The sequence below is a fragment of the Macrotis lagotis genome, chromosome 1 (genome assembly GCF_037893015.1).
Source record: "Macrotis lagotis isolate mMagLag1 chromosome 1, bilby.v1.9.chrom.fasta, whole genome shotgun sequence".
NCBI classification, from domain to species: domain Eukaryota; kingdom Metazoa; phylum Chordata; class Mammalia; order Peramelemorphia; family Peramelidae; genus Macrotis; species Macrotis lagotis.
Window position 1 is genome coordinate 392,333,803 of NC_133658.1, and position 21,876 is coordinate 392,355,678.

The 21,876-nt window shown below is 36.2% G+C and overlaps 1 protein-coding gene across 1 annotated transcript in view; it reads right to left on the reverse strand.

The window, feature by feature from the left end:
- Positions 1-21,876, reverse strand: part of ITK (IL2 inducible T cell kinase) — an 83,751-nt gene that overhangs the window by 20,859 nt on the left and 41,016 nt on the right. Inside the window, exons 6-11 of the mRNA XM_074212528.1 lie at positions 17,758-17,909; positions 11,504-11,569; positions 8,975-9,029; positions 3,234-3,316; positions 933-1,066; positions 469-543 (exon numbers count right to left, since the gene is read on the reverse strand). Of these exons, the coding sequence (XP_074068629.1) occupies positions 469-543; positions 933-1,066; positions 3,234-3,316; positions 8,975-9,029; positions 11,504-11,569; positions 17,758-17,909 (565 nt within the window). The remainder of the gene's footprint in view (positions 1-468; positions 544-932; positions 1,067-3,233; positions 3,317-8,974; positions 9,030-11,503; positions 11,570-17,757; positions 17,910-21,876) is intronic.

The following is a 21,876-nucleotide window of genomic DNA, read 5'->3' on the forward strand; positions in this document are numbered from 1 at the left end:
CAAATTCTCTCCTTTTGTACCTTCCCAATCATTGAGAAGATAAGTAATTTGATATAGGTTATACATGTGCAGATGGGCAAAACATTTTAAAAAGAATGATAAGAGCTGTTTCATATGTAATTGGAAAATAATTTTTAAATAGAAAAAATATTTGTTGATTGTATAAATGGAATGGATAAATGTTGAACAGTGCTATATATATATATATATATGTATATATATATATATATATATGTATATATATGCTCATTTACACACATTTATCTATAACCCACCCAGATGTCTTGTACATGTCTACATATACATATATATTCTAAGTACATTACAATCTTGTCCTGAAACATAATGATGAAAGTCAATTTTAGTTATAGGGAATTCTGGAATTAGCATTATTTACATCTAGGAAATAAGGCAGGTATTTTAGTTACTGACCTAGAGTTGGAAATGACAGCTCACAAAAACACTCACCATATCTCAACCCAGCTGTGATAGGGGCCTTTTTTCTCCAGGAACAAACAGGGTACCGTAAACGTGTAACAAGACCTGTGTACACAAGAAAAGAGAGAGCCTAGGGTGAACATTTTGTTATAGGAATGGTTCAGATTAAAACTATTTGGGGTATCTTCTTTGGTGTGAAAATTCCTTTTCATTATAGAAAACTAGTACAAAAATATGCTTTATTATCTATAGGAGCCCTGATTGGGAGGTGCTAATGTTTGTAACAAGTCATCTCTACAGCAAAATCAAGGTTTTTAAACTCAGAATAGGCTCCAGTGATGCCACTAGGTTCAAGGATTTGATAGCTATCTTGGCTTCAGGTCAACTGGCTTGTGATAAAATAATCAAGTCCAGAAAAATCCTTATTGTTTCTCACTTTTTTCTGAAACTCCCAGGTAAACCATGCCTCTCTGACCCTGATGTGCAAGACTCACCTCCTCCATTGTGCTGATGATATTTGATCAAGTTGGGGATGGAATCAAACACAAATTTTTCTGCCACATAGTATCGTTTGGGTTGGTCATTTGTCTCTTTGATGTGATAGTGCTTGATACATGGATTGTTCTCACTAAAAAAAAGCATATGATTTCTAAGAATGAACACATTCATTAAGTATAGGTGAGCCCAAAGTCCAAATGCTTTTTTCACTGAACTTCTGCAGAGTGCAAATTAATACTTGGTTTCAGGTACAAGGAGTGATCCCATCCCCATCTATGTATTTATTCATATCTACCATTACTCTAAAACAAAGAAGCATAGATTGGAGTAATAGTTAGAAAAAAACTTCAGAGCCAGAAATGAAAAAAGCATTTATTAAATCCTTACTATGGATCAGGTACTAAGAATTTAACAAAGATTCATTTATCTTATCTTCATAGCAAACCTACAAGGTAGGTGATATTATTATCTCCATTTGACTGTTGAGGAAACTGAAGGAGAGAGAGGTTAAGTGACTTATCCAAGGTCACAGAGCTAAGACATCTCTGAGATAGAATTTTCAATCAGGTCTTCCTAACTCTGGACTTAGAACTATCAACTGTGTCAAGTGAATACCTCTAAAAAGACCTGTATTCATGTCTTATCTCTAACATATATAAACCATATGACACTGGACCTGTCATTTAATTTCTCAGTTCCCCAAGAAACTTTCTAAGACTTGTGTCAAAGAAGTTTATGTGTTGGTTCAGATGATTACCTCATCAAGGTTTCCTACATCAATAAAATTATGGATCTGGATACAAACGCATAGCTCCCCATGCCAGTAAGATCAATCTCCTCACCCTTCCCAGCACATACCACTATGCCTTTCTTTGTGCTGGTATGGTTTCTCTTGCCTGGAAAATCCTCCTCCTTCCATTCTATTTATATGTCAGTCCTACCTTCCCAGCACCAGTCCCGCCTCCTCAAGAAGTCTTTTCTGACTTATTTAACTCACATGAAGCTTCCTCTCATCAAGTTTTAGTTCCTTCTCTGTAAAATAAGAGGACCGGATGAGGAGATCTGAAGTCTCTCCTAACTCAGCCTCCAAGATCCTGTGGTCCTTCCCTGAACTCCTCTTATATCACTAGTCTTAAACTTAAACTACCAGATAGTTTAACATGTACTCTCTAATTCTGTGTGTTCTTTGTCTTTCTTGCTAGACTGAAAGTCCTCAACATCATATAACATTTTGTATTCCTATAGTTAAAATATGTCATCAGACACTGTGGGACACTGGGTAAGTCACTTAAAACAAAACAAAACAAAAAACAAACCTCTGTTTGCCTCAGTTTCTTCATCTGTAAAATAAGGATAGTAAAAGGGTTGTTGTGAAGATCAAATGAGATGATATTTGTAAAATGTTTAGAGCTCAGTGCCAACACTTCATAGGTATTGAACAAAAGCTTATTCCCTTCCCTTCCCCTGTGTCTCCCACAACTTCTTCACACCATCCAGGTTCCCTTGGTTTATATTTCCAGAAGGCAACTACTCTTCTTAGAATCATCTTGGAAAATGTCAGCAGAGTTTAACACATTTTTTGAACTAGACTGATGAAGAGTTTTAAAGAGAATGAGAAAATGGAGTGGTAAAGACTTTCAATGCTTGTATCTATTATTTCAAGATTCTACCTGTTTGACTTTTATTTCACCCCTAATCAGAATCCATGCTTCAAGTAGAAGGGACACAGGTAATAATATTCCTGTCATTTACTGTTACAGAAAGACCAGGGATCACATTGGAGGAAACATAGGAGATTATAAACTCCAGGCTGGAGATTATATTTTGTTTTCTTTTCTCCCTCCCTTTCACCTCTCTTAAAATCATCACACATTTCAGACTTGCCTCTGGCTGAGATATTGCTCTAAAACAGTCTGGTGTACTGTCATAATAGAACTATTGCATGACTAGAACTTTTTCCCCAGCCAGCTGACATAGGCTAGGGAGGGTGAGAAATGCTGCATAGGGAGGTGGGGATGGAAAGTAAGTCCTCTTCCTCCCCACACTGGTCCTGCCTTTTGGAGGACTCAGACTATCCACTTGGTGAGACATTTTCTCCTCCCCTCTGCCTGCCACCTTCTCCTAGGGGTTTGAAGATCAGGAATATCAGTTCTGCTGCTGGGACAGATGCTGATTCTCTGGGGAATGGGCCAACCCTCTCCCACTATATCTGTACCAGAGATGTGCTATCTTCCCCACTAAAAACTGAATTGACCACCAAGGGAAAGAATCCCTAACTGCAGCACTGCATACTGTACCTTAAGATAGCTTTGGTGAAAACTGAAAGAGTGTATGTTCCTGGGGTCCTTGAGTCCCTCACCATGAAGGCTCCTTCTTTGCCCTGTAAAAATTTCAGAAGAATGGAGATTAGCTATCAATCACTGGAAACCAATCAGCTTCAGGTGCAGCCTTGACTTCAGATTTGGAAAAAGCTATAATTCTCATAGCAACTGGAACAAAGTGGCTCCACAGTGGTATTATACAGAGGCAGAATATTAGTAGCTTGCATTGATGTAGGGCTTTCCATCCATAAATCATTTTGCATACTTCATCTCATTTGATCCATACCACAATCTTGTGAAGTGAGTAAAGTAAGCTAAGATGGACTTTCTAATCCAGTCCCTCACTCCTTGCCTGCCTTCTGCCTCATCCTTTGATGCCCAGAACCTATTTGAGTAGTTAAATGTGATAAAGATCTGGCTCCTTTCAAAGTACCAGTCCAATTTGGCTTCCCCTCTTCCTCTTCCCCAATACCTAGTGCTCTATCAAACTGTTTGATTGGGGACACTATTTGGATGTGATAGGAATCATTCATTCTATTGTTTCTAATGAGATAGAGGATCACCAAGCCTTATTATATGCCTTTCTATCAACCTCCAGTCCCTGGGCACTATCATATGACTTTACCTCTGTAACCTAAGAACCCCTGAGTTTTGTCATCCATTGTTCTAATGGCCCCTATAGGACTTTTAGGTCTTTCAACTGAACTTTCTTTAATGTATTGTCTCCCCAAATACAAGTGTGAGTCCCTTGAGAACAGGAGCTATTTTACTTTTTCTATCTGTGTTTGAATTCACAGTGCTTGGCTCATAGTAAACATTCACTCATTCTTTTTTTTAATCATATGGGAAAACTGAAGCTATGGAAAGTTAAATGACTTAACTCAAAGTCCTAAGACTAATAATATAACTAACATTTATATAGCACTTTAAAGCTTACAAAAATTTTTCCAAACTATTTAATTTGAGTCTCACAACAACCTGGCAAAGTAGACATTGCTGATATTTTTATTACCATTTTACAGATAAAGAAACTGAGGCTCAGGGGGTTAAACAATTTGCCCAAGGCTTCCTAAATCCAATTGAAATTCACAGTTTCTCTGTAAGTAAACTATGAGTAAGACAAAGAGCTAGAGTTTACATTCTGGCTTGCTGGCTCTGAATGCTTATTATATTGTACCATACCTCCTGGGTGATATATCAGGACCTCTGAAATTCTACAATTATATATTCAATTTTAGCACATCTGGACAGAGCACAGATACCTGGAAAGGGGTATCATATCTTATTGCATCATCTATTTATACTCCTGAATATATGGGTGTATTAAATTCTCTGGAACAGATTTTGTTGGAGGAGAAAGAAGGAGGAAGTAAAGACTCCAGAGGTCAGGTTGGGAAGGGAGTGAGAACAGGTTTCCAGCAAAAGGCCAATTGTACTTTCAAATTTTGCATGAATGCTATCTTTTATAATGGGAATAATAATAATGATATAAATATTATTATAGCATTGTATCATAATATAATCATTTATAACAGCATGATATATTATGTTAATATAAATAATAATATATCATTAAAATATTACATTATGCAATATATTACAATTATAGTATATGTTATTATAAACATTATTATAATGTTTTAAGGTTTGCAAAGCACTTTACAAATATTAATTTACTTTATCCTCATTCTGAGGGGTAATCACTATAATTATCCCCATTTGACAGATGAAGAAACTGAGGTTAAAGTGACTTGTCCAAGGTCAAACAACTAGTAAGTATCTGAGAGAGCTCAGGTTTCTTGATTCCAGATCTAACATCTATCCACTCCACCACCTAGTTACCTGGATAAATGGAGAAAACTTCCTCAGGTGAACACAATACTTTACAAAGTTTCTGGTTAGAATGTTCTAATTATTAAGAGGCAGCATGATGTAGAACTTAACTTGAAGGTATTCTTAACTTGGAGTCAGTGAACTTTTTTTTAATATTTTGATCAATATGCATAATTGTTTTCCTTTGCTACTCAATTTGTTTTATTTTATGCATCAATTATATACATTATTACATGCAATACATTATTCTGAGAGGTCTCAAAGGGCCAATGACACAACAAAAGTTAAGAATGAAGAGTAACTGAATTTGGACTCTAGATGACCTGAAATGCATCTAGGCCAGTCTACTTATTAGTTGCATGACCTCAGAAAAAATACTTCCTCTTTCTGAGAGGGTTTTTCCCTTATCTGTTATATATAAGTACAGCATTTGTACTATCTAACTCATAGGATCTTATGAGGAAATTACTATGGAAATATGAGAGACCCCTATTTTCCTGGGATGTTTAATCTTTATCAGATGCTGGTACAGATCTCAAGCTTAACCAATGTGCAGGTATCACAAAGTTGAGAGAGGATGACAAGTTTGAATGGAATGAATCCTATAGTAAGAAACCAAAAATACCTATTGGGTAAATCTAAGAGATGAGATTTAATGGTCAAAACGGAAAGTTCTACTTTGATCCAGAGATCAACTTAAATGTTGGATGGAATATGTATGGTCAGACAATGATTTGTGTGAGAAAAGATTTGGTGGTATCAGTGAATTGCAAATTCAAAATGTACTGGCAATCAAAAAACTATGCATTATCTTAAGATGCATTAAGAATGGCAATATTCAGAATGAGAGAGATAAGAGTGACATGGACAGATGCTGGACAGATCCCAGCAGACCTACATCTATAGTTGTTTTCTAAGTGCCATATTTTTGGAAAAACATTAACAAGCTGAAACCTGTCCAAATGAAAGCACTAGGTATGATGAGGGCACTAGAGGTATGACATCGAAGAACTAAATAAAGGAAATGGGTATGCTTGGAAGAGAGAAAGGAAAAGGGAAAAGTGTTATGCTTATGAAAAGTTCTTAGTTTTTTTCTCTGTCCTGTCTCCCTTTGGCATTATGATGAAACCTCTAGACCCCTTCTCAAAATAATATTTTAAGTATATAAAATAAAATAAAAAAGATTATTTTCTGTAAGGAAAATCAATTATATTGAAATGCATTTATTAAAATAGAAAAAATAACTCAAGTGCTCAGATCCCACATTAAGAAACTTTGCTTTGGAGGGAAAATTTAGGAGAAGTAGTAGCAGAAATGTAATTTTCAGCTCCTGTAAAGAAAAGCTTCCTAAAATTTGGGTTCCCCCAAACAGAATGGGCTACCTTGGAGAGTTTAGATGAAACCTGGATGACTTTTTTGGTGGGAAGGTGGTAGAGAAAATTTTTATCCAGTTCTGTGTTTGACTGCATAGCTGCTGAGGAACCATACAACAATGGGATTCTGAAGGGTTCTAAGAAAATCATATGAATGTATTCAAGATTTTTATTTTTTCTTTGACTAGAGCTAAAATTTCATAATTCTCTAAAGGAGGGTACCATACTTTAAAACCTATCATTTGTATAACCTCAATATAAATAGGCAACCAGGTGGCACAATGGATGGAGTAACTGAGCCTCAAGCCAGGAAGAACTGACTTCAAATTCAGACTCAGATACTTGCTAGCTGTGTGACACTGGACAAGTCACTTAATCTCAGTTTCCTCAATGGTAAAGTAGGAATAAAAATATCACCTATCTTACAGGATGAATATGAAGAAGGAGTAAGAAAATATTTGTTAAGTACTTGGCACATGATACACACTTAATAAATGTTCACTCCCCACCCCCCTCAAATGACTTCATCAGACCCTTTCTCTGGAATAGGTTTTGTGATAGTAGAGAAGTAGAGAGGACTGTGGCTTCCAGGCTGGACACTAAATAGACAAAATGGACTTTCTTTAAAATTTTGCTTAGGGCAGTTGTTCTAAGCTCACAAGGGATAACTTGATGGATAAGTAGACCCCATCCAAGATAGTTGGAGGAGTTACCCTCCCCCCTTATTAAATTCCTAGATAGAATATTCTAGTTCCAAAGGGATAGCATGAATTCTCCAGCAGAGAAAGCAGTAATAGATGCATCTAAACTTGTATGGGAAGTTTGTAAATCATCTGTTAGGCTGGAAGATTTGTGTACCTAATACATGTAAGGATAGAGATAGAAATTACTTTTACAATGCTATGAAGATTGTTTTTAAAAGGAGCTATTGATTCTTTGAAGGCATGTTGACCTGGGTCAGTAGGTGAGTTGTTTGATTCTATCGAAATAGAAGAGGGAGGTCATTTCTTGGTTAGCAGCTGAAGGTTTCAATCACATCTGCTTGAACTTCTGAGTCTGTTGTTTTGTACCTGATAGAACCTGCTGCTATATCTCTTCTGATTGCTGCTCTGAGCAGTCTTTAGTTTTAAAGGCAGGAAATATTGGTCAGAGGGTAAAAGCAATAAGAGTCACAATTCTGGGGAGGGTGAGTGAGCCAAACTATGACAAACCTTCATACTTCTGTCAAGGAGTTCAGAAGGTGCCAAAATCTCTCAGATTTCATGACCTCAAAAAGAGTCCTCATTTACAACTGTCACTCAGAGAGTCTCTCAATTATCAAATTAACATTCCTATTTTAAAGATAAGCAAATTGAGCCTCAGAAACCTCAGGACTAGGGAGGTCTTTTGGGGAAGAAGATAACACTGACTTTGGAATCAGAGGATCTTTGTTCACATATCATTCCTGCTACTTGCTACCTGTGTTACATTAGGGATGAGAACTGTTGTTATACCAAGATGACATCAGCTTCTCTATACCTTCTCATTGCTCTGCTCTTTGAGACCATCTCAGCAGAACAATCATAACCCCTCATTCCACATGATAGCCCTTTCTATACCTGAGTAGACATGATAGAGTGATCTCCTAAACTAAACACACAGCTAATCTTCATAGTTCAGATTTGTTGCTAATTTCCTCTTCTTCCTAATTAGTCCTAATTTGTAAGGTTTCACTTTGGCATCAATTGTGTGTACAAGTTCTGAGTATGTGACCTAAAGAAAACTTTTCTTTAGGTCACATACTCAGAAAGATCAAGTATGTCCAATGTTACATGGTCAGCAATAGAGTCAGGATGATTCAAACCCAGTCCTTTTGATTCCAAATCCATTATTCTTTCCACTATACCACTGCCTGAAAATAGAATTAATATCTTCAGACTCCTGGTGGCTCCTGACTCTTACTTCAGTGGACCATATTGAATTCTTTCCCAATAGCCTGAAGTCAGTCAATATTTTTTCTTGTCCTTTTAGCCAGGATTTGAGAAATAATCCCTTGGTTATGACTGTAACTATGATGGTAGTCAGAAAAAAAAGTCTGACTTAGAAAAATCATTTGCAGCTCACCCTAGTCCATCTGCAGTTAGTAAAGACCATCACATCCATAATGATTGGTCACTAAGCCATATCAATTCAACACAGACCAATTCTGTGGATTTTCAGAGTATCATAAAAGTAAAGTTGAAAGGACTCTCAGAGACCATTTAGACCATTACAGATGAGAAAACCGACAATCCAAGAGCTTATGTGACATACCCAGTCACATACTAGTAAGCAACAATAGTGAGATTTGAATTCAAGTCCTTCAGCAACATGGACAGTGTTCTCTTTCTATTAGAACATCTAAGCACAGATTATACTAGCCCCAAATGGAAATGATTGCATTAATCTAGGGAATCAACTTGTCCCTTTCAAGTCAAATACAAAACAATTTCCTCCCCACCCCAAGTCCAACCTAAAGGTCATTGTACTTACCTCATCTAAAAGGAGTTTTTCTGCTTTGTCTCGACTAATGCTCTTGTTGTACCACCTGAAAGTAATTTTAAAAAGTCCTTGTCATCTGAATTATGGAAATTTTAACTATATAATTATAAAAAAAGGATCAGGACAGAAAAATAATGTTCTTATTCTTCTTTCATCAATTTTTCCCAAGCAATAGAAAAAATATAAAATAACTTCACATATAATATTTAATTTTTCTTATATTACTTTTCATTTCAAAACACAGTGGGTGGGTTATATGTGGATGATTCCTGGGGCTGCTCAAACATTAATGTAAATTAAATGACTATAAAATAGTCTTTTAAAATAGCAATAACCATATTTTTACATAGAGACTCAGGCTGAGTCTACCACAGACTCAAATACTGATAAAAATATTTGTTTGTGTCTCAGTTTGTTCTTTTAAATAACAGCATCTAAAAGAAGAAAACAGATGAATTGGGAATGGAAATAGGGTGGAATTTCTAGCAAACCATGTGAGAGAGGCAACAGGAGTAGTGGACAGAGAGCCAAACTTGGAGTTAGGAAGCCCAAGGTACAAATTCCATCTTTGACACATACTGGCTCTGAGACTGTGGTCAAGTCACTTAACCTATCAGAACTCCCAGGGAACTCTTTAAGATGAAAAAGGAAGAATAACAGTTGGTTTGCTTTGATAGAAAGAGCTTATATTCATTGCGAGTTCCATACACTGATGAAATTACCAATCTAGTCCAAAATGAAAACAAAATAAAACACATCTGATTCAATAGTCCTCAAGTTTTTTCTCTTGAGTAAGCAATGATGGCAGGGAAAGAGGAAATTGGAGTGAGGATCATCACTCAATATAAAATATTTCATTGGAGAATTAAAATAGGCAGAAATTCTATTTAAAAAGAATTTATACTTTAGAGTCTGCATGGGACTATAGCTGCCAATAAGGCAACAAATTTGGATGCTTAGGCTAAAAAAACAACAACCCTCCCAATCAATCAAGTCAATTTGACAATCTGAATGTAGCTTTTCACACAACATAATAGATCTGTGAAAGCTGAATCTCAATATATAGGGCATCTTAATGGCTCCCAAGTACTCAAGGTTACCATAGTGTCTACTTCTATGTTTACTGTATAGAAAAGACCCTGCCAGCATAAAGCCAAGCATGAGGATGAAAAGACAAGAAGAAAAGATTTTTCTGTCTTAGGGCATTTGTCCTTGTGCAAACATAACACTTCAATGACTGATGGAATTTTTCACTTTTCACAAAGTTTTTTTGATGATGGGCAAAGAGGAAAATAAAAAGTCAACAGGATTTAGAATTGGAATAATTCCTTCAATCTCATCATACCTCTTGGAGGTAATTGTTGGCAAATAAGAATATTGTTATTTTACTCAAATATTTCACATGTGTGTTTCCCTTATCCTCTAGATATTCTTGCAGCTGATGGTTCTACTAGTCACATTAGTAGGATATATTCATACACACATACACACACACACACACACACACACACACACACACACACACACAAACACACCACTGCTAATCAGTTTAATAATAGGTCCAAGGGTAAGAGACTCTTCAGGAAATGATAACCCATATTTTCTCATTACTATACTTCTTGGTACTATCAGAATTTCAACAACAAATAATATCCATATCTGGGTTGTCAAAAGCCATAATGATTTAATAACAGTTCTCATTAATCTACATTCTTCTGACATCCCCAGTCTCTTTCAGAAGACAAGTACTTTGATCCTGAAACTATATATTCAGCTGGGAATGGAGGGTAGGGGGAAGTAGTCACTGTTTACCCTAAATTACTATCTATGTATTTTCTTCTAAAGGAAATTAGGAAAGAGTACTATTATTTCTTCCACAATCTAGGCTCACTACATAGAAATGATTTTTCACTTTGAAAACATTGCATGTAAACTCCCTGAAATCCAGGTTGTGTTAAGGATCTCTTTTTTATGGAAATTTTTTTTATCATTTTCCTCTTGTCTTCTCAAGGGCAGTCAATAATCTGACCCATCTAACATGTCCTCTTCCCTTCCCACAGAAACATAATACAATCTTGTCATTTAAGCAAGGACATTCCTTGAATATGGAATGAGAAATCAGGGTGATGAGATTTTGAAGGATTCACATTTCTAGAGGTTGAGTTGAAAGTGGCTTGAGACTGGGGGAGGGGAGCAGAGATAATTTATATAGTCAGTACAAGATTTTCCTCTTACAATTTGCACTTTGCTCTCCTTCCCTAATCCTCTCCCATCATCATCAAGGCAAAAAAAAAACCCCAAACAAACCACAAAATGCTTCAGGCTCTTCTATCATGACTTCTTTTCCTCTTCAAACCAGTCTGTTCATTTTAAACTAATTTCATTTAGATATACATGAGAGAGTTGAGTGAAGAACCTCTTGGTATAGCCCTATCTCCCTCCCCCCATCAATAAGCAGTTGGAAGGTAACTTGCACATATCAGATTACAAAGTCATAAGAATCAAGTAATAACATCTTACTCATATGTTTGCAGGTTATTTGGTGATTTCTCTACCAGGTAACTGCTTGGTACATATCCTTCATGCCTGTTAAAACATGAATTGTGGTTAGACAATTATAGAAATGCCTGTTCCTAACTAACTTTAGAATCACAGAGCTGGAAAATAGAGATGATCCAGTGACTCCTATATTTTGCAAATGAGAAGGCTGAGATCTAGGGAGCAGAATTGATTTGACTAAGATCATATTGCCAATTTCAGGTAATGTAATCTAATATTGAGGTATTGGAAGGGGTGTGTGAGCATATGGAGATCAATCTCTCCCAAAAGGGAGAAGGCATTCTGGTGGAAGGGGCTCATTTATGAGCCCTTGTCCTTGAAACTTTCCATATCTCTGCACTTGGACAATCCTAGCTCAGACATCAGATATGATTTTGGGAACTCCAGAAAGGTCTTCTTCTCTCTAAATATTTTCTTATTTTCTGACTGATGCTTGAAATTCCACAGTTAGAATTCCACAGTTAAATTTCACAACATCATGACAGATTGATATCACAAATTGGAAGAGATTTCAGAAGTCATTAAATCTAGCCCCATGACTGAACAGTATAGGACTAAAAGAAATTTTAAAAATCATGAACTCTATAAAGAAAAGGTGGGTTTTAATATATGTTGATATATACATATGCATACCTCTCCCACATAAAAATTTTATTGTATTGAGGATATCATCCTGTATATGAGAGATCTTTACATCATGATCAGAAATGGCAACAATAATAGAATTAAATTGAAGTGAAAGGAAAATAGATTGCTACTAATACCTAAACAAGAATGAATAAAAGTTTGATAATTTATTCATATAGCCCATCTTCTGTTCACTGCAAATTTTCCTCTATTGGAAAAAAATTAATTAGTTTCCTTTTTCCTTATGGAAATTGCTTGTGATAATTGTTTTTTCCATATTAGTGCCAAAAGTTTGCATTTGGGAAACAGAATTAAAACATTAAAAAAAAAAGTGATTTTCCAGCCACAGTTCACAGAAGATATCAGTGAATAATTGTGAGCCCTGATTCAAAGCTCACTCTTATCTTGACAGGGAGAAATGAATAAAGCTTATTCTTAATCAGAAAGAGTCTGCTTGGTAGAGGTAGAATCAGCTGACTCTGTGCATTAGATGAGGAATAATCACTTGAAGAATCTTATAGAAATAGCCTGGCTCTCCAAAATCTTTCATGGAGAAGGAAACCAGCTAGAGGGAAGGGACTAAGTACGTATTAAACATCTACACTGTGTTAGACATTTTGTTAAACACTTTAAAAATATTTTCTCATTTTGATCCTCTCAATACTTCTGGGAAGTAAGCATTGTTATTATCTCCATTTTATAAAAGAGGAAGCTAAGACAAACAGAAGTTAACTTTACCAGAGCCACAAAACAAGTAAATTTCTAAGGTTGAATTTGAGTTTAGGTCTTGCTGACTCTCCATTCAGTTCTCTATTCACTGTACAATATAGCTATTTCTAGTATCCCCTTTATTGAATGACAGAGTAGAAAGAATTATATAGTCGAACCCTCATTTTACAAATAAGGAAAAATGAGGCACAAAGAGAGGAAGTCATTTTTTTCATAGCTAGTGACAGAACTCAGCTTGCCTGACCTCTTTACCAGTGTTTTCTCTCATATCACACTTTTATTCTTGTATTAAAAATCCAATTATCTGGCAATATGGATGATCGAAAGAATTTGCCTTTTTATCATAATGTCTGATATTATTAGTCAGTAAAAAAATCATTTATTAAGTTCTTTGTACCAGGCAGTATACACTCCCTCATGAAATGCATTCTATTGGGGAAGCATGTAGGAGTATACATACATATATGTAGATACATGATGTATGACACATTACATGTATTCACACTCACACCCACACTTACACACATACATATGTGTGTGTGTTTATTTATAAATAATATGTTACAGAGAAAATGTAGTATAATCTCAGGGGGAAAGGCATGATAGATTTAGGCAAAAGGCTTTGAAGATAAAACTTTCTACCCCATTTATTCAAATCACTGAAGGAAAAATGCTTTATTTCTTTAATGTTTAATTTTTGCATAAATGACCTGCCTCTATTCTTCTGTGTTTAACCTTTCTCTCACTCATTGCCTTTTAGTTATGGATCATTTTATCCCACTAGACTCAGGTTATCAGTGTTTAGACCAGTCCTTCTCTGCAAATTAAATACAATGCATAACTTTCATTTTGGGTCTCTGTGGTCTGTTTGCTTAGTCACCTCTCAAACCTTGGGTTTTGATCGAAGTATTGCCTCCATCTCCTATAAGACTGAGTTGAAAAATTGTTATAAGAAACAGGTTTATGACTCATTGCTCCCTGGAAATAGCATTTTAAATATATAGTAAAATTATAGGAAACTGAGTCATAGAGAAATGAAGTGTTCTGCCCAAGATCACATAGTTTACTCCCTGAGATTAGAACCCACTTAGGTCTTCTGACTCTAAGTCTGACCCTTTTTCCACTAAAAGTCTCATTAACCTTCCCAAAGAGAAATTATGCCCCAAATTCCTTTTTTTATGACAAGTTTTAAATGTATGTTGCAGAAAATGTCAGACCCCTATATAAAAGACTTTTGGGAGATAAGATGGTTTCATCTTCCGGCTGAGGTTTAACTTTGCAGGGGACTAGTTTTGCTTTCTTTTCATTTTGTTAAAAAAAATGAAAATAACCTTGTAGAAAGGAAACAAGCATTTAATATGGTAACTACTATGTAAGTTAATGGCACTTTACTAAGTTAATTAAAAATATTATTTCATTTGGGCCTTACTACAATCCTTCAAGGTGGCTGCTTATTATTTCCCCGCATTTTACAGTTGAGGAAAGTGAGATACAGAGGTGTTAAGTATAAAGTCACATAGCTAAGACTGGATTTTAATTATAAAAGGACAAAATACATTCCTGTTTTTTTTTGTTTTGTTTTGTTTTTAGTTTTTCAAGGCAATGGGGTTAAGTGCCTTGCCCAAGGCCACACAGCTAAGTAATTATTAAGTGTCTGAGGCTGGATTTGAACTCAGGTACTCCTGACTCCAGGGCTGGTTTTTAAAGAGTTTTCCTTTTAGTTAGAGAATAAATCAACACACATTCTAGAAGCTACATTCCTTCAAAGGTGAAAATGCATACATAAGGGAATATACATTTATTAAGTATCTATTATGTATCAGGATAACTAGGCTAATATTATTGCTCCTTACAACATTACTGGGAGGTTGGTTCTATCATCCCCAGTCTACGATTGAGGCAGACAGAGGTTAAATGACTTTTGCAGGGTCACAGAGCTAATGGTGGTACAATGAGTGGATGGAACACTAGACTTGAAATCATTAAAACCTAAGTTCAAAGCTAGCTCCAGACAATCTCTAGCTATAAGACCTTGGGTAAATCCCTTAACCTTTATTTATATCTCAGTTTCATCAACTGTAAAATAGGGGTGTTTCAAAACCCCTTCTCCGAAAAATTGGGAGGATAAAATGAGATAATATCAGTAAAAGCTCTTAGCACAGTGCCTGGAATATATAAAAGAGTCATATACATGTTATTCCCTTCCCTTTGCTTCTATGACATTCTCAATAAATAGTAGGTTCCACTCTACTGGTATTTGCTTGGTGCTGTCTTTGCTGATCAGTGTTGTCAGTTTTTTTTTTTTATGCAGGAGAATAGATTTGTGGCACTCAGTTTTAGTTACATATACAATATCATGAATACTTTTTAAAACTCTGTATCAGGATCAAAGTTGGCAATAATAATCAAGTCAATAACGTAAAAAAGCAAGTTGATTGTCATTTCTAAAATTTAAAGCAAAAATAAATAAGTATCTGCCATTTTTGCCATTCTTTGATGTCAGATTTCCTCTACTTGGGTGAAGGTCCCCTGATAGAACAAAAGAATACTCATAATGCACAAAGTATTTTAGCAAAATATTCAAATAATAGCAAAACCACCTGGTCTCAAATGGCCTCATTAACAATTTAAGCACAGAGCAGTTGCTCATAAAAGCTAACAACTGGTGGACTCTTAAATAGTTAATGAAGCCAGTCTGGCAACAATTATTATCCCCATTAGATAGATGAGAAAATTGAGACTCCAAGATGAAGTGGTTTGCCTGTGGTGACATAGCTGGGGTAAGCTGGGTCTTGACCTGGGTCTTTTGGCACCAATTCCCTTGCTCTTTCCACTACCTCCAACTACTTCCATAGATTGCACACAGAAAATCTCGCCTAGGAGAGTCTGAAGAGAGGTGAACACTTAGTGAAGAGTTAGGAAATCTGATTTGGAGCTTTTCTGCACTAAACATGTGACCCTGTGCACATCTGCAATCTCAATTTCCTAATTTATATATTAGAGGACCTTTACTTAATTATTCCTGATGTTCCTTTTAGGTTCTACAAAAGTTTAAAACAATATCAAAATTTAGATAAATTTTCAAATGTATGTTAACCCCTAGTCAACTAGGAGTTAAAATCTGAGTTATGTACATCCCCATATTTATGCCATTTTCAAATTTTAGTTAGTTATTTATATTTTAGAGGTTTTAATATGAGATTTTTCCAGTATTTTAATGTCACCATTCTAATAAAAGCTGGATAACCAGTGCTTAGCTTTGTAACATCAAGAGAAGTTAAGGGGAACCCTCAACTCTGCCACTCCCACCTTTCACCTTGCTTTATCCTCTGTGGCATACGCTGTTTGTACAGGCTAGGTAGGCATAGAGACGATTCATGACTGGAATGACTGGAAGTGGTTAGAATGAGAGAGGGAGAGGCCACCCCCAGGTCTCCTACTCTCTCCTCACACTGACCATTGCCAGAACTAATAAACTGGCAGACTGTTGGGAACCTCCCAATGCCTCCATATTCTAACCAATAACATAAGAACACTAAGACTTGAGGTCTACATGGGAAGAAGCTGCATATTATGAATATCTGTGCTTATTCTTAGGTTTATCCTGTGCATTTCTCTGGCCTGATTTCTAAGCCTTCCCAGCTTGGTAGGATTTCTCTTGTGCTTCACTGGCATAGGTCTCCAAGCCCATGAAGACTCAGAAGACATTAGTAGAAGTACACCTTTGAGGACTACACAGTACACTACTCCTTTTTCTTTTTACCAGACAAATGCTACTCTGTGTGGTATGCCTTCTGCCATGCCTAATACTTACATAATCAGTGTCAGATTCAATCAAGCTGTTATGAGTTTCAAAGCCTGTAAACTGCAGGCATTGATGGAAAAACCCAGGGAAATTTCAGCCTAATAAGGGGCCAACTCAGTGTTCAAGGTGGGCTTTTCTATTTCTGAGAAAGAAACAAATCTCTTCCATTCTTGCAGAGTCAAAATGAGCAATTTTTGCCCTATAGACAAATAAAGGTAGGGGAAGTTCTTCCCTGGTGAAGTTTAGGGGGATGTAGCAGGATGGAACATTGAAAGGATTTTAGTTGCTGAAGGACTGATGACTGTTGGGAATGCAGGTCTGGGTTGGGATGAGGAAACATGCCCTAGAATAGCTATGAGGTTTCAAGGCAGTGGATGCAGAGAAAGAAATTCTTCCAGGGACCTTTTTCAATTTTTTAGAGAAAGTCTCAGTGGTCCACTCTAGTTATGATTCTATTTTCCTGCCTTCAGAAACCCTTTTCCCCCTAATTTTCATTCCTTCCTCTTCTCTTTCCTACATCCAAAGTGGTCATCAAAATTAGTAACAATAGAGGAAGTGTTCTAACTTCCCTTTCAAGTCTTGGGAATAAATTTAAAAGATACTCTAATTTGCATGAACTGATGCTGAGTGAGATGAGCAGAACCAGAAAAACATTGTGCACCCTAACAGCAACATGGGGGTGATGATCAACCTTGATGGACTTGCTCGTTCCATCAGTACAACAACCAGGTACAATTTTGAGCTGTCTGCAATGGAGAATACCATCTGTAGCCAGAAAAAAGAATTAGGACTTTGCAAAGACTATTGCCATCAAATTAGGAAAAAGAGCATTATATTATAATAAAATTTTACTATCTCATACTTTATATTTCTTCCTTAAGGATACGATTTCTCTGTTATCACATTCAACTGAGATCAAGGTATAACATGGAACCAATGTAAACACTAACAGAATGCCTTCTGTGGGGGATGGGTAGAGGGAAGCAAGAATGGGGGAAAAATTGTAAAACTCAAAATAAATAAAATCTTTCTTCAAAAAAAAAAGATACTCTACCCGTTCTTGTCTTGGACTCTCCACCAATGTATCTCTGAATTGTCGAGCAAGTAATACTCCTCATTGCTTTGTAGGGTAAGCTCCTGTGGATCATTTGTGTTGTAGTCATACAAGGCAATGACTAGAGCTTCTTCAGGTTCTCTCAGTGACCGCTGTGAAAAGGGTAAAACAAAATAAAGATAGACTTAAGGGAATCAAATTTTGAAAATGGTCATTCAGTCCCTGAATTGGAAATTAGACCCATCTCCTGACATGAGAGAAATAAATTTTGTACAATGCATTAAGATATCAACTAAGACAAATACTCTGGTTGGTTTAATATCATAGTCAGGATCAAGGGGCACTTTGAAAGTAATTGGTTTTTACTTTCTTCTTGAAGAAGTAGGACACTCAGGCTGCTATGCCAGAATGGAGTTTCCTCTGAGATCATAGAACTTAGTATTAGAAATCAGCAATGTCCAACACCTAAGATGGAAACAAACCATATTTAGGTTTTTGTGGGCCCCCATTTAAACCCACAGTTCCATGCTAGGGTCTGTAGTGGGACCAAATGGGGATTTCCAAAATTCTCTATCTTGATCAAAGAAAAGAGGTGAGGGGAGATACTTATAACAAGTTGTTTTTTTTTTTTCTGGCTTCCTCAATGAGGGAGAAGGAGGTGGGAAGGAAAGAATTTAGAGATGAAAATACAATACAATTAAAAAACAAAAGAGGTGAGGTAATTAGAATCTACAGAAAACTTTAGGCCCTAAAAAAAAAAAAAAGATTAAGTACTGGGGCAGGACTCATTCCAGGTACAAGAATGATGATGATAAGAACTAAGACAAAAACCCTTTCTGCATTTATGCCTTCATTCCAACTTCTCCTCTCTTGGTTTGGAAAGAACCCCAACTCTCTCTCTATCAAATCTCTCTAATCTTTGTGGTTAAATTGAATGGCACCTCCTCAATGAAACCCTCCCTGGTTACACACAGAACAGCAAGATGTCAACTTCAAATTCCTCTCAGCACTTCTCCTAGGCTTCTTTTCATTCATCTTGCTCTCCCCCTTTATCGTAGTTATTTTTTTTTTTGTAAACATGCCTTCCTCCTGAATTAGATTGAAATCTCCTTGAGAGCAAAAACTACATCTTATCTATAATCTATATCTCATACAGAGCCTGGCACTGAATAAGTAATTAAGCTTTTGTGAATCAAAGAGAATTAAATTTTGAGACTTTTTGCTGTTATTTAAAACCCTTGACTCAATACCTTTAGTTACTAGTTGTGAAAACATGAGACTGTAAATGACTGTGTATGATACCAGAATAGGGAGGAACTTGGAAACCCATGATCCTTTCCATACTGGATCCAAATGCAAAGAATTCAGGTGGAAGAGTGGGTGGTGACAACTGACAGCAAGGAAACAGATGCTCAACAGTATAGGGTTTGAGCAAGAAGTGAAAGTGGGGCATGAGAATGAGGTCAGGAATGGGAGAAATCTCCTGAAGGACATGAAAAGAACAGAGCAGGAGGCTCAGGAGAGTACCACACACCTTCTTGTCAAACACAGGGAGCTTGCCACCCTTCTCACTGAATTTATGCTAACAGTGAACCTCAGGCAGTTATATGCTGGTCTATGCCAAGTTATGAACCAAGTCATTCTGAAATATCCTGATCTCCAGAAAGGCTTATATTCAATTCTAAATATTTCAGTGGATTACTGATTCCCTTTGTCATTTATTAATAATTCTTACTAATTTTACTTTAGTGGAGTTATTATAAAAATAAAAAGGCAGCAGATTGGAATGCGAAGCCATGGGTTTCAGAATTGGCAGTACCCTGAACTTATGTGACCTTAGGTAAATCACTTCTTTTTGGGTCTTGGGTTCTTCAATTGCAAAATGAGGGAGTTAGTCTAGAAGTGGTCTCAAAAGTTCCTTGAGGCTCTAACATTCTATGTTCTAATATGACCTCCAGTTTTGATAGACTATCTTAAGGTCTCTGCTAGCCCTAATGTTCTATGCTCCAAGATCCTTTCCAGTTGTCCTTCCTATCCTATCAATGGATTTTCTCAGGTTACTTATAGCTCTCATAGCCTACAATCTAAGGTTCCCTTTAGCTCTGACATTCTCTGTATGATATAAAACCTCATTTTAAACTGAAGAAAAAATCAATTAAAGCCATGGTGTAACTCAAATAGAAACACATCTTTGTGGATTGCTATGTTGACTTAAAAAAAGGCACAAAATAACATCATCCATATGCAGTATATTTTTATTTATTTTGTGAAACATGTCCCATTTTAATATGATTGGGTCATTCTGGGGAATTTGCAGATTTGCATAAAGCTTTCAGATTTGACAATTCTGTTCTAAAGCAATTTCTAACTTAAATAATCTATGTTCTTATGACCAAAAAGCTATGACACTATGCATATCTTTTGACCCATATATTATATTTATATCACAAAAAATCAGAGAAAGGGAAAAGATCTTTGTGTATAAAAAAATCTATAGCAGTTTTTGTGATGTCCAAGAATTGGAAATTGAGGGGGTACCCATCATTTGGGGAATGTCTGAATGAATTGTGGTATGTGATGAAATACTAATATCCTATAAGAAATGGTGAAAGATGGTTCAAAGAAACTTGGGAAAGCTTTAAAAATGTTCTCAGGTTCCCTTTCAGATGTGACATTCTCTTCTCTATGTTCCAGGAAATCATGATCAAGTAGAAAGAATGCAAGAATGTAGAAGTCTGAAAATCTAGGTTTAGATAATTTGGGGTAAGTCACTCGATTTCTCTAGATCTCAATTTCTTCACCTAAAATGAGGGGGGGACTAGATAACCTTTGAAGTCCCTTCTAGCTCCAAATCTATGATTCTACCAACCTAATGTTCCTTCTGGCATTAATACTCCATGATCTTTTTTCTCACATGCTTTCCCCTCTGAAGATTTTGTTTTAAACTAAATTTTATCTTTTTTCATTTATTGAACTTTTATATTTCTTTCTCTTTTCTACTTATCATCCAATGAGAGACAGAAAAGGAAAACAAAATCTTGGTAACAAATAAACATAGTCAGGTAAAACAAATGACCATACTGGCCATGACATTTCTATTTTAAGATTCATCCCAGCTCCAACACCTTGTTCTAAGGCCTCCCACTCCTAATATTCTATGTTGTAAAAGTCTTTTTCTAGCTCTACCCTTCTTTCTTATTATGTCTGCTTCTTGCAGACTGTCTTAAATCAAACTAGCCATGTTTGCCATGTGGTGGTAAAATCAGAGAAGTTTAGGTGAAGGAAGCTAAAACAACTTGTACAAAATAAGATGAAGGGATTTGTGGTGTTCCTCCTTTTTCCTTCCCTATTATTGTTTTCTATCAATAGAGAACATTGAGAACTGACTGGATGTGTTAAAACATTTATTTGCATGAAGCAAACTGCCAACAAATTGAAAGACAAAGTTGTGTTCATAGTTCTGTTGCATACTGACACTGTTTCCTTATCACAATTTGCAGATCTTGCTCTTCAAAACTGTAATTTCTCCCACAGAAAAGGTTAGTGTTTATTTAGCTCAATTTGTTTGTGTTTGTGTGTGTGTTTAAAAAGTTATCAAAAATTCTAGCTCCAATGGCTAAAAGGACAGAGAAGAGAAAAGTATAGAGAGATTCACTGATTCCAGGACTCCCAAGTCAAAAAATTTAAGAAACTGGAATAAGAAGGGAGGGAAAATGAGGGAAAGGAAGAGAAAGGAAAGGAAAAGAAGGGAAAGGAAAGGAAAGGAAAGGAAAGGAAAGGAAAGGAAAGGAAAGGAAAGGAAAGGAAAGGAAAGGAAAGGAAAGGAAAGGAAAGGAAAGGAAAGGAAAGGAAAGGAAAGGAAAGGAAAGGAAAGGAAAGGAAAGGAAAGGAAAGGAAAGGAAAGGAAAGGAAAGGAAAGGAAAGGAAAGGAAAGGAAAGGAAAGGAAAGGAAAGGAAAGGAAAGGAAAGGAAAGGAAGACAAGGGAAAGCAATAAAGGGGGGGAAGAGAGGGGGAGGAGGGGAAAGAAAGAGAATGAAGGGAAGAGGATCATAGAGAATTATCAAAACTGGATGTTGCTTTAGAGATGATCTATTCTAATTCTATGATCCCAAATTCCC